The following is a 14,156-nucleotide window of genomic DNA, read 5'->3' on the forward strand; positions in this document are numbered from 1 at the left end:
CTAAAGGTGGCATACAATTGCAACAATAAATACTTTTAGAACAGCGCATTTTGAAAATAGTTAGGAGCACTGCACTCTCTTGCAGATGTATGCGTATTGAGGTGGAACTGAGAGATGACTGATCGGCAGATGTAGGAAAGAGGATCAGATCTTCAATGAATGACATATTCCACTTGCAGTGAAATGGGAGATTAAGGACTCGAGGAAGTATCTACGTAGAAAACCAGTGTTGCAGTTTGCAAAAGATAACCACAACAGACTGTAGGATTAATCCACTGTAAGATTTCTCAAAGGCAGAAAGAAAACACATCAACTCACAAAGCAAAGCAAAGTCCTAGTATTGCCTTGTTCTCCAAATACTGACCACTGTTATCACTCACGGGTCTTTCTGCTGGCCTTAAAACTTCATTCCAACATCACACTTCTCATCCTCTAAAGCATAGTTAGGATATTTAGGGAGAAGGTTCATGCTCCTCATCTTTCATCCAACCACGCTCTATGCTTAACAAAATAGCTTTGGTTTTTGACCAAACTATGGCTTGTTATTAAGGTAGAACCAAAAACCATGGTTGGATGAAACCTTCAAAGCCAAGACTGGAAAATATGGATGAAACCATAGTTACATTCATTGTTTGGAAGGATGAATCTAGACAGTGCAAATGGCAAACTTTGATTCAACCACGCTCACAAGGTTTTCTTAACCCAAGCATTCAAGAGAAGGAAAGAGTGTAAAATCACTTCTCTTTCCAGATCCTCTGAAATAAGCTATCCAAATGCCTTCCTATCACTAGATGTGTTGAATACACAACTTCCAGAATTCCTAGCCAGCACGGATGAAATCTGAGAATTATGGAAGCTGTACTCTCAATGAATCCAATGGAGATTAGGTTGAAGAAAATTATGAATGATGGTCTTCCAAGGTACAGGTAAGTATTTCACTCATACATTCAACATTCCCTGGGCCAAGAGATTTCATATTCATTTTCCTGAAAGATGTTTAGCCTCCTACCAATGGTTAGACGGATCTCTTCTTGCTGGTTGGCCAAACCATCGTAATAATACAGGTCAAACCGCCGCTCCGTCTTCCAGTCTCCCAGCAAATCCTTTCGCAAGCAGAAGAGGACGCTGAAGTGACTTTCACTGCACACCACCCAAATTGGAAACCTGGGGGTCTTGAGATAACAACCCACCTGAGCAAAAAAAGAGAAAGAAGAACATGCATCTATTTAAAACAATGACTGCTTTGAAAGCCTAGCAAAAGTTCAGAGATACTTTTAGAAGGATTTAGATCTCGCACAGAAAATCCTACCGGTGTTACAAACGAAGACCGAAGGAATTTCCTCGGGTATTGTCCTCCTTAATGACATATTCCCAATTTGCAAGGGCAATATCTGAAATATTTGTCTGGAGAATGGGAAGCAACTGTACTTCATCCTTCCTCTAAATTTTAGCCCTCTTTCCAGGCCAGATTATATTTGGGCTGGAAGGTCATTTGTGATTGTGTGTGTGTGTGTAATCTACACACATGGATCAAATGTTTCTGCAGTGATGCAGACAGAATTTATATTCGAAGGGGGCCCAAGATCACAAAAGTCAAGGTTGAAGTCATAAGAAGCTCATCTTCAATGAAAAGTCAGCGATTCACTTCCTTACAACATAATTCCAAAGGCTTCATGGTCTCCCATATAAATCCTTTTAATGATATGTTTCCTTCCGATAGAAATACTGTTAAATAATTCCATGTCTGGTTCCAGATACCACAACCTAAAAAGAGCTGAGTATGTTTCTTTGGGACAAGAGATGATTACGAGGCGATATGGTTGTCATCTCCAAACTTCTGAAGAAGTGTCCCATAGCAAATGAAGTAAATTTGCATCTCTTGTATGAAGAGCAAAGGCCCATATCAGTGAGTTCAAGTAATAAGGAGGAGGATTTGGAGCTCATTTGAAAGATAACTTTTCAACAGTAAAACGGGGGCCTTGGAAGACTACCTCCAAGGTCTCTCCTCTTGGTTTTCAAGCAGTCAAAATGCCCCTCCACCACGGCATTGCCTACACTGCACTTAGATGTAAATGCAGACTAAATAAAATTACACCAGTGATGACAGTCTTAAAGAATCAGATCTGTTGATTGACAGGGGACTGAGTCAAGCAGAAGCTAAACAATCATCTGCCAGAAAAAAATTAATTTAGACTGCAGCACTGAAAGTTGGAACTGACAGCTCACGTGGGCCCTTCTAACTTTATGATTCGATGACTCCATTATCTTACAAGCTTCCGTTCAATAATTCTCTGATATACCTTGTTTATTCCCAAAGGAATCCATGGAAAGGGGTTATCAAAAAAAGAAGATGACGGCCACGGCCACATATGCACCTAAGAAGGGGAGAGGCTTCAACCATGAGATGTGGCCACCATCTTGACTTTCTGGACCCAACCCAGATGCCCGTTTGCTCCTATGGAACAAACCATCTGCAGTCCAGTTTCAACCTATTTATAGTATTGGAAGCATCCGTAAGGGCCTGAGAACCTGAACACAATATAAAATATTCCAACCCGAATTCAGTACAGCTTGCTTTTTTTTTTTACGTAACACTTAAATAACCTTCCCCCCCCCCCCCATTTTAAAAGCCATTGTTCTGCTCTCCCAAATGATTCTCTTTGTTTGCTGGGTTTTATAAATTCTTGAATTGTGAACAGAGATCCAAATTTAGAAAGATGCTATCCAAAAAGGAACAAAAGGGGCTGTTCGGGTTGGGGAAGATAAAATCGGAAGGATTTCCTTTCTGAGCGCGTGCACGGGGTGGCATTTTGCAAAGCAACCATGCCCCATTGCCTCCCAACCTCAGAAAGACCCAGTTCTTAAGAGTCTCTTCTGATGTCCGATTAGAAACATACTGAAATATTTCTTTGGCGTGAAACCCCCGATGCTGCCCAGTTAAAGTCATGACTTTAAAACGTTCTGACTTCACAGCAACTTTCCCAGATCATCCCAAACATTGGTTAGATTGTTCAGCCACCGTTTTGCAATCAATCAACCATCGGTGCTGCCCAGATAAGTGGGTCTATATTACGCATGGACCCCTAAAATGGATCTAAGAGCTTCTTTACTACTTGTTCAACTTAAAGAGTTAACTTGAAATCATATTGGTGGAAACGGATGTCAAGATTCTGGTACGATAAAGTAGCATTCTTGGAATCCCTCCTGCAGGGTCTGCCTCTGAATTGGCCTACCTCAAAGGGCTGACATCAATCTTGAAAACCTCTCCAAGTTTCTCTCTGCCCCATCGGGTTCTAAACAAGATCAAGGTAGGGTTATTTCTTCTATGTATAATATCTTATCCCTCTTTAATGGCTTGTTCCTACCTTTCTCCCTTAATAGCTCTTTCATATTTTCCCTACTGATAACACTACCTGGTAGCCAAAAATGCAAAGGATCTGCAAGCCCTCGTAAGAAAAATCAAGGAGCACAGTGGAAAAATGGGACTAAAATTAAATATCAGGAAAACCAAACGAATGAACAGGTACAACAACCAGTCTTAGAACTGATAATGAAGGTATTGAAGTGGTGGAGAGCTTCTGCCTTTTTGGATCAACCATCAATAGTAAAGGAACCAGCAGTCAAGAAAGACACCGCAGACTAGCACTTGGTAGAGCAGCCCTGAAGGCCTTGGAAAAGATACTGAAATGCTGGAATGTGTCTAGATCTACAAAGATCAGGATCGTGCAAGCCATGGTCTTCCCTGTGACCTTCCATGGAAGGGAAAGTTGGACTTTAAAGAAGCAGGAGAGGAAGACTGGAAGACTATTGACACTTTTGACTTTGGGGTTGGAGAAGACTCCTGAGAATATCGTGGACAGCCAAGAAAACAAACTGATGGATCATTAAAGAAATCAACCCAGAGTTCTCACTCGAGGCCCAAATGACCAGGCTCAAATTATCCTACTTTGAACACATTATGTGAAGACCCAGCTCTCTGGAAAAGGCTCTGATGCTGGGAAAGGCGGAAGGAAAGAGAAGAGGATGAGCAGCAGCAAGGTGGACAGAGTCACAGTGGTGATGGATGCACCGTTGGAAGACCTGAAGGACCAGACTGGGGGCAGATCATCCTGGAAAAGATCCATCTATGTCAGTGTTGTGCAAACTTGGCCACTTTAAGATGAGTGGACTTCAACTCCCAGAATTTCCCAGCCAGCCATGCTGGCTGGGGAATTCTGGGAGTTGAAGTCCACTCATCTTAAAGTGGCCAAGTTTGGACAACACTGATCTATGTGGTCGCTAAGAGTGGACAATGACTTGATGGCACATAATCAATCAATAAATCAGTGCCATTAACTGAATTCTTCCCTGTGTATTTTTAATAGCTTTTCCATCCCAGTCTCATCCATTCATCTACTCACTGGTTTATTTATTTATTATAAATCCATGGATTACCGTGGCACCCAACCAAATGTGGGGAGGCTAGGATTACAAATGAAAGTGTGAAAGCAGGTTTTGGAGGGGCTGCACCCCAACTTGGGGGCAGCTGAAGATGAACCCCCCCTTTTTTTTCCAGCAGTACTACTGTGCATTGTGTAAAAGGAAAAAGAACGCAAGGATAGTATTCTAGGATGGAACTGACCCCGTGTAATGTGAGTGCGATCATTTGGCACAAGACCCCGGACGGAAGGACCCAGATGCCAGGACCAGCGCAGAAATAGCAACGAGTCCTGTGGTGACCGCTCTAATGGGGCCAGGGAAAAAAACAAAACTTTAAAAGCATTTCCTTTGGTAAGCAGAGGAAGAGGTCCCATTATCTGCTCTTGCCAGGGAAGTAAAGGGAGATGTCCACAGCCCAGCGCTGTGTTCTTTTCTACAAAATGAGTCGTTGTAAGAATAGGGGGGTTCGTGGCGACAGTGTTGGTTTAAAACGTGGGTTTTCCATCCATCTGTTCCTACACAATGTTGGTCATGTGAACTCCTACAGCCAAATCCAGAAAGCAGAACTGCCTAGGCACAAAGGACCCTATCAGTGAAGACCAGCCACATGGTGTGCACACAAAACGACACAGATCTCGGCCATCGTGAGAGCCGTAGCTCAAGGCCTCCAGCAAACTCGACTATTCCTGCCAGCGGATAAGCTGTGGAAGGAAGCAGATCTTCTTCTGCTGACCTGTGAAATTACCCGCCGCTGGCTTTCTCTTTTCCCAAAGGCCAGCCACTTCACAACAGATGCAAAGGAAAAAGTGCAATGGGATGGGTGTCAAGTTAGACGCCGGGGCTCAGCAGAGTAGGCCAAGGTGGCCCTTCAGATCTCAAGCTCTCCCCCAAACCTACCCCAAATTGAAGCAGCTGCTGGCCGAGAAACCAATCAAACAATGCCATTTTGAGCTGTCCCTTATCTAATTGGGCTGGAAGGATCTAGCAGTCTCTAAACTAACATATTCCTAAGAAATTTGCCCTTTTTAGATAGGGTCAGTGCAAAGGTATTTCTGGGCTCTGGGGCTTTAGGCTCTCCAGGAGGAAGTGGGGAGACTAAGCCCTGACTTGGGCAGAGGGTTGAAAAGCTTCTCCGTTGGCCAGATCTGAATCCAGACTGGTTGCATAAGAGAAAACCAGTAAAAAGTAGGTGATAGTTTTGCCCCCCAAAGGCTACGATTCTAAGAGAGAGGAGCCAGGGAGCAAAGGTTCCTCAGGTGCCGAGAAGAGGGTAAATAGGATACAGAAGCAAATTCAGATCGTGGCAGGGCAAAAATTAAAGTAGGGTAGGGTAGGGTAGGGTAGAGTAGAGTAGAGTAGAGTAGAGCAGAGTAGAGTAGAGTAGAGTAGAGTAAAGTAAAGTAAAGTAATACATTTAAATTAAATTAAATTAAATTAAATTAAAAATTAAATTAATTAAATAAAACAAAACATAGAAGCATTATGTATGATGCCTAAAGTTGCACAAAATAAAGGTGGGATATAAATCTAACGAAGAAAACAAAAGAAAACAAGAGGTGGAAACATGATGTATGCTACCCTGAGTTGCACAAAATAAAGGTGGGATATAAATCTAATGAAGAAAATAAAATTAAAAATAAAATAAAATAAAACACAGAAGCATTATGTATACTGCCTAAAGTTGCACAAAATAAAGGTGGGATATAAATCCAATGAAGAAAACAAAAGAAAAAAGAAAAAAAGAGGTGGAAACATTATGTATGTTACCCTGAGTTGCACAAAATAAAGGTGGGATATAAATCTAATGAAGAAATTAGAAATTAGAAATTAGAAATTAGACAATAGACAATGGAGAGGAGAGGAGAGGAGAGGAGAGGAGAGGAGAGGAGAGGCGAGGCGAGGCGAGGCGAGGCGAGGCGAGGCGAGGCGAAGCGAAGCGAAGCGAAGCGAAGCGAAGCGAAGCGAAGCGAAGCGAAGAGAAGAGAAGAGAAGAGAAGAGAAGAGAAGAGAAGAGAAGAGAAGCTCTCTGGTTGACTGGTTCAGTCAGAGAGCTTTCAGGAGAAACAAAGATGAACAGTCTTCAGAAAACTCAGCGGGATGGTCCCACCCACCTCTCTAAAACAGCCTTTCCCACCCGTCACCCTCCAGATGCAACCATGCTTATTGAGACCCACGGCAGTTGTCATCCAGTGTGCCTGAAGCACACCAGATGGGGGAAGAGCACCCCAGACATGACTTCCAGCTTCAACCTGGGGAGCTTTCCGTCGCTCGAAGCTCCAGTATTTCTCTGCAGACTGAATCATCTATTTTACCGAAACGCTGGACGAGAGGAATGTCTGCATTTCTGTGTAGATAATTGCAAGGGATTTGATTCCGTTTTTGTTTCTGGCCACGCCAACTTCAACAGAAACGGCTCAAAACGGGTGTTGACTGAGCTTTTCCATATTTCCCCAGTAGATACAGCTGTCCTCCCTCGCTTCAGAACCCGTCAAAGTAAACCACTTAATTTTTATCTGCCTTTTGTTACCTCTTCCATGCACAATGTACATTTCAAACTGACCCCAATACGGAATGCCGGCACTTTTTCGGTTAAACAATCCTTTAATCGCTTAGAGCAGTGTTGTCCAAACTTGGGCACTTTAAGATGAGTGGACTTCAACTCCCAGAATTCCCCAGCCAGCATGGCCGGCTGGGGAATTCTGGGAGTTGAAGTCCACTCATCTTAAAGTGCCCAAGTTTGGACAACACTGGCTTAGAGTGTCTTCGTTCAGAGAGAGGGACAAACTGGCAGGACTTCGGTTGGGATTTCGGCCACCGGTTCCTTCCGCTCACCAGAAGCCCCAAGTCTCCAAACGCTGCGCATTAATGTCATGCCAGATTGCTGGCTAAAGTCATTTCGACTTTGGCTCCAAGGGCGAAACCACCAGAAAGGGAACGATTAGAGTCCCAAGTCGTTCAATCTTATTGTATACCTTTTTTTCCAACTGAATTAAAAATGTAAATTAAAAATGACTGGTAGCCATTTTTTTTATAACGCAGGCTGTTGCTTTAGGACAGGGGGGTTCAAACTTTTTCAGGCTGTGGTACCTGTCAGATTTTTTTTTTTTTTAAAACCAAAACCTGAAATTCGTGATCAGGCCAAGCTCTAGTGATAGAAAATGGGCTGGGTTCAAATGACCTTTTTACTTTTTTCTACTTCTTTGCTCTTTGTCTCTTATCCCAGCTGTTTGAAAAACACTGCACTTAGTAGATATTAATTTCTCTCTCAGTATATAAATCAGTGTTTCTCAACCTCAGCAATTTTAAGATGCGTGGACTTCAACTCCCAGAATTCCTTGCTGACTGGGGAATTCTGGGAGTTGAAGTCCGCACATCTTAAAATTGCTGAGGTTGAGAAACACTGATATAAATACTGTACTTGGCTGTTGCCAAACTGTTCCACTTTTTCTAGGAGGTAATTACAATACAGATCGTCATTAAATTGACTTGAAACAAAATCAAGTAAGAAAGAAACTGTTTTCCCTTTTCCTTCTTCTTCTTCTATTCCAAACTGCTGAAGAATATCGTAACTATTTTCTATTGATTGCAATGATATTCTTAGGCTAGTCAATGACGGAGATGAAATTTTGTTTGAACGGAATGGAAGGGCAGGATTTTGTATCGCTGCATCTGCCCTGGATGACTATCAGCACCCAGTTCAAACACCCCGGCGCCTCTGTTTACCTGTAGTTACGCCGTGCAATTAATTAATGGACTATACACTGATGTGGGAACCGTTTAGGTTCCCATTCTGGAATGCATTGGAAAAAGGAAGTTACCTGGAATGGAATTCAGGAAGGAGCTGGTCTATAGAACAACGCAAAGGAGAGAGAGATGGAGGAGACCAAGAGGAAATGTCTCACTCTAGGTCTGGGTTGCCTTCAGCAGCAACCGAGGTCTAGTTAGCTCAGCTCAAAGAAGTCCTCCTCGTGAGCCAGAAGATGGATTGAACAGATTGCACAGCAACACCAGCTTTTCCCCAAGTCTGCCACATACCTGGCAGACATCATAATGCTCAAAGAGGGACAGCAAGCCCAGGTCGCTGCGGCCGGTGATGCCTTTCAGAACGGTGGTGTTGCCGTTTCCAGAGTCCAGCTCCATCACATCATTGAAGACATTGGATACAGCCTTGCCAGTCAGTAGCAAGTTGACCAATTCCTAGTTTCAGGAGAATAAAATGATGGAAGGATTGGGCACTGGCCAGATGTGGACAGGCTCAAACTTCTGATATGATCACTTGGCTCCCAGCCAGTCTTTGTCTGAAATGAATTTAATGAAGAGGAGCAAAAGTCTTCTAGGTTTTGCTCCACAGAACTTTAACTATGGACGGCAATATTTCTCTAAAGCCACTACTCAAGTTAATTTCCAAGGTGCTTCTCTCTGACAGCTCATCAGTGTCTCTTCTCAACCCTTGTTGCATCCAACCTTGTCCCAGTTAATTTTTGTCCCTTATGGTCTGCTATGTCCCTTAACTATGACCTTTGATCCTTGCAGTAGAATGACTGAAGGAAGGGAAAGTACAAGTCCAGGGTGAACAAACATTAGAAGACAGATTTATCATCAACAAAATAGACATAAAGAAAGGTCCAGGCCCGATCTCAGCATCCTCCAACTGCTTCAACAAGCTAAACATTCAAGTTTGAATGTTCCTGCAGAAATTCAGCAGGAAGGTGGCAGCCTGAATGCGCAGAGATGTTCCATAGAAGGGGCCCACCACTGAGAAGGATCCATTATGGGGTCCATGCTGGTGGAATTCTCTTGAGGACAGAACCTCAGCAAATTGATGACCCTTCAAAGTGATGTTGGACGGACCGGCTATTTTATCCTGGTATAAAAACATGCTGCAGCTTACCTTGACTTCACCCCCTTGGCAGCTAACCATTCCCAATGGGTTCTTTAGGGTGTACCCCCAACACATGGGTCCTCCTCCTCTGTGTTTACCTGCGTACAGTATCCGTGCGCACCAATCAGTGTGTTTCTAATGTCATCCAGATCTCCACGAACTCTGTTGGGGAAAGGAACAAGTACCTTATAAAAATTAAATTTAAGAAACTGCCTTGCATTTTATTTATTTATTTATTTAATTTATTTATTGGATTTCTCTCCGGCCCATCTCCCTTACAATAGGGGACTCTGGGCAGGATTTCTTTATCCTTCCCTTGAATCTGGTTGTCTCCTACTGAAGGTGGACAGATGTTTGAATATACATTAAAGACACGACCTTTTGAAGAGGTCCTTCAAAATATCTCATCTAATAAAATGCCAGGAAGATGATGGAGGGAGGAATGCTTATCCCAGGGATCTGGGGCTTACATTCTGACAGGGCAGACTCCCATAAACAGCATCCTGTTAGTTTTCCCATCAGGAGTACATTGCAAACAATCAATTCCTGTTTAAATTACAAGGAAGTAATTTTTAGTTGGATGTCAGGAAGAATGTCCTAATGGTAAGAGCTGTTCCTAATGGAACAGACTGTCTAAGACAGTGTTTTTCAAATTTGGCAACTTTAAGATGGGTGGACTTCAAGTCCCAGAACTCCCCTGCCCACATGAGACCAAATTGGCTCTCAATTCATTTTATTCTATTTTATTTATTTATGTGTGTGTGTGTGTGTGTAGGTTATAGGTCATTTTTAACTGAATCCCCCAAAAGGAAAAGCACTGAAAATTAATCCTAGTTCCTCCTGAGGCCTCCCAGGGGACCCAGATTTTGCACAAATCTTCCAAGAATTCTTACAAAGAGGAGACCACGCATGACTGGAAGGGCTTTGCTGAGATCTGTATTTGATGGGCACAACGTGATGTGGAACATTTGCAGGTACACACATGGGGGACACATTAAACCAAATACATCTTTCCAGTGGGGGGCAGCCACACGGCCCCAGGAAAAGGCTCAGTGGGATCAAGGTATTCTCAACCAATGTTGGGTGCACATTCATGCATGCTGCACATCAAATTCTACCCTTCTAATCCAAATGTCTGAACAGTTCTCATGGTTCACTGAAATCTTACCCAATTCTTTTAATTCAGCCAGAACACATGACATTTGCACAGTGAAAAATTAACCCTACAGCACAGCTTTTTGTGCATTTTGATCCTCTGCACGCTTCAAGCCGTTTTGTTAATTTTTCTTAAAGAAATGAAATATTTAAACCTTTTCACTTAAAAAGAAAAATGAACCCAAACCACAGGATACATTTTCAGTGGCCACATCCGGCTTCCAAAGGAATCAGAGGACTAACTAGGATTTGAACTAAAAATCATATCTCCAAATCAAATACTAATTTTTTAGAAACACTGATTCTAAAAATAAAACCAAAGAATAATTGTGATTGTTCCTTGCAATGCCAAAACGAAACAAACCATATCAAGGAAGCATTTGGTCTAAAAAAAGCTTCTTAGCTGCTGCCATGGAAATTGAGTTGCTCTCAGTAAAAAGGGTTTATATTAATAAATCACCATCATCAAAGAACAATTCTAAGAGTTGATTATGTTAGTGACTCTTTCAAAGAATGTCAAGTCCCGAATATTCACGGAAGAAGTAGAAAATGGGAAGTTGAAGAGATTACTGAATATCTGTAGGCCACTGGCCATTTTTTCACTGAACAGCCGCCACTGTGAAATTCCCATGGCTTTGCTTGAAGCCAACTCACTGATGAAACATGCGTCAAACAGGAGCTGTGGGACACCAAGTGTGGACAATAGAAGGAAGTTCTAATTCCATCCTTGGGTGCAAATGTTCTGGGAACGCCAAGTTGAACCTAAGACATTTGAGGAGAAGCAACATCTGTGTTTTACATTAATTTCTCCTAGAGAGGAAATAACCCCTGACTACTTGGCATTTCTTGAAGTTCATGGAAGCCCTCTTTCCAACATCCCAACATCCAGATGCATTTGGACTATGAGGACTCCAAGGGTTTTTGGCCAGCAAGGCCAATGGGAGTAATTGGGAGTAATTCCAAGATAGCTTGGAGGGGCTTAGTCTAGAGAAAACTGAGAAACATACAACCTACAGAAACTTGCAGTAGCTAAGTATGAACATCCAAGATGGTTGTACCAAGTGTAGAGAGATTTAACCAGAGATCACTCTCCCAGAGAAACAGATTTTGAAACTGGTTCAGACAATTAGATCTTCCCAGAATCCCTACTTGTCTGTCTGTCTTTTGGCCTGCTCTACCTTGAAATGCTGACACTTCCATAACAAAAGGATCTCTTGCTCTTCACCGAAGAGGGCTCCTAAAATCCAGATGACCACTTGTTGCAACAAAAAAGTCAGGAGACACTTTCTTCTGCCATCCCCTGGTCACCTGGAGTTCAGCAGCCCAAATCTGGTAGCCTTGATTTAAAAAAAAGGGGGGGGGGGATGATGTGTGTATTTGAGGTGTGACCCTTTTCACTTCCTTACCCATGTGCTGAAGCTATAAACATATTACATAAAGTGAGAGCCAATTTGGTACGATGGTTGAAGGGAGCAGGCTAAAAACCAAGAGACTGTGAGTTCTAGTCCTCCGTCAGGCATGGAAGTCAGCTGGGTGACTTTGGACCCATCTCTCCCTCTCAGCTTAAGAGCCAGGTGGTAGATTAGAAACTAGGAGACCCTGAGTTATAGTTCATCCTTAGAAGCTTCCTGGGGGACACTGGGCCAGGCCTTCTCTCAGCCCAAGAGTCAGTGTGATCTACTATGGAAGGAGCTGGACCAGGGGTGGGGAGATCCATCTTCCATCCCTCCTTAACCATAAAAGCTCTCTGGAGGTACTGTGGACCAGCCCCTCTCTCTCAGCCCAAGAGCAGTGTGGTGTAGTGGTTACAGGTGGTGGATTAGAAGCCAGGAGACCCTGAGTTCTAGTCCTGCCTTGGGCACGAAACCAGTTGGGTGACCTTGGCCAGTCTCTCTCTCTCTTAGCCCTGGGAAGAAGGAGGCCAGGGTCAACCACTTCCAAAAATGTTGCCAAAAAACTGCAGGGGCTTGTCCAGGAGCCAAAACTTGACTCAAAGTGGAAAAGAAAAAGGGAAAAAGGAAAGAAAATTCCATAGAATATCCCTTAACATTAGCAGAATGCAGTGTGGGTCAGAAGCAGAAGTTGAACTTGGGTTGGGAAAAAACAGAAAATGTCTCAAATGATTACAAAGGGATTTTTAAAAAAGGACAGTCATTGTGGGTAGCGGGGGGAGGGGGCTGAATTCTCATTTGGCCATCTGTATATTTTCTAAAACTTATTGTCATATACATTCCCCCACCTGCCTCTTATAAAACAGTGTGAGCAGCTCTTCATAATGCATCTCTAGATTCTTAACTTTTTAACCTTCTATCTTAATGTCTCCAATACAGTGTTTCTCAATCTCAGAGACTTTAAGCTGAGTGGACTTCAACTCCCAGGATTCCCCAGCCAGCATGCTGGCTGGGGAATCCTGGGAGTTGAAGTCCACTCAGCTTAAAGTCGCTGAGGCTGAGAAACACTGCTCCAATATCTCTGTTTCATTGCTGGATTGGTTTAATTTTCTAAATTTTACTGTATTTTATCTGGTTGACTGCATCAAACATTCATCTGGCTAGCTTTCTACTTCCTTCTGCATTTTATTATGCAGCTTAGGAGTGAATTTTTTTTTTTTTATGTTCAATATTTTTCTACGACGGTGTGACTTTATACAACCCCTAAAGAATCTGTAACGAAGATTTATAAAATGTTGACAAAAAATTAATGGTGAGGTTTATCTGGGAAGAACTTTGTTCAAGGAAGCTGAACAGATTTCCAGGGGAGGAGGAAAAAAACCTTCATAAAAAAAATAGTCTTCTAAAACGCAGGCCACATTTTTTTAAAAAATGGCCAGGATGATAAGGATATTTGGAACTGTAGTCCAATACATAGCCCATTCTTGTGCTGGCTTTCTACTTGCGCTGAGGTCGGATCTGGTACTGCTCACTTTATTGCTGAATCTCTACCAGGTGACCCCTGTATTCTTCTGCAACACCTTCAAGATTCAACCTCACACTTTGCAGGAAAGTTTTCAGAATAAGGTAAAGACACAACATTTCTGAAACACTGAAGTGATAATAGAAAGATGGGCTTTAGTGAGCCACCAGAGAAGATGGCCCATGAAACCAAAGACAGGTCATAGGAGGAAGGGCACACCAATAATCTTTGCAAAGAGAACATAGTTGAACTTCACGAGAGAGACGGGCAAATTTACCAAAAGGTAAGGTACTTGAAAGACACGGCATCTTGAGCTTATAATCAAGCTAATAGGGTTGATTAGGTTGAATCACATTTTCCATAGATTAGAATAGATTGGTTTTAATGGAGCAAACAGCCTTCTCCTTGACCTTCAATGTTCCCAAGACTCTGTTTTCTCAGCACTATTGTTTTTTTTTCCTCTTCCAAAAAAAAAAAAAGGATGGGATTTTTAATTTTGTTTTTGTTTTTTTAAAAAAACTACATTGGTCATTGTTTCTTTCACCTTTTTTTTAAAAAAAAAAACAAAGCTGCTTCACAAAGAACAAGTTTAAAAACTTCGAGAGTTTTGGGGACACTGAACTGAGATCTGTATCTTTATTCAAAACATGCTTCAATCCACATGGGATCCATGTTCACAGAGATTTCTGGCAGCCAGTTGCCTGGCTAAAATTATCATCACCTTCCCTGTATGTTGAACAGTTGCTTCGCTGTAGCATCTTATTCCAGAAATGTTTTTGATTGCTCC

The 14,156-nt window shown here is 42.4% G+C and overlaps 1 protein-coding gene across 2 annotated transcripts in view; it reads right to left on the reverse strand.

The window, feature by feature from the left end:
• The window catches only part of MINDY4 (MINDY lysine 48 deubiquitinase 4), a 67,172-nt gene that overhangs the window by 11,525 nt on the left and 41,491 nt on the right, over positions 1-14,156 (reverse strand). The window contains exons 14-16 of one of the 2 annotated variants that reach the window (XM_088150241.1): positions 9,400-9,463; positions 8,455-8,616; positions 1,010-1,190 (exon numbers count right to left, since the gene is read on the reverse strand). In XM_088150241.1, the coding sequence (XP_088006367.1) occupies positions 1,010-1,190; positions 8,455-8,616; positions 9,400-9,463 (407 nt within the window). The remainder of the gene's footprint in view (positions 1-1,009; positions 1,191-8,454; positions 8,617-9,399; positions 9,464-14,156) is intronic. The other variant, XM_088150242.1, reaches the window with a different exon arrangement.

The sequence above is a fragment of the Python bivittatus genome, unplaced genomic scaffold, assembly GCF_059951505.1.
Source record: "Python bivittatus isolate LINGU-HERP-01145 unplaced genomic scaffold, Pbiv_v1 ctg000610_np1212, whole genome shotgun sequence".
NCBI classification, from domain to species: Eukaryota; Metazoa; Chordata; class Lepidosauria; order Squamata; family Pythonidae; genus Python; species Python bivittatus.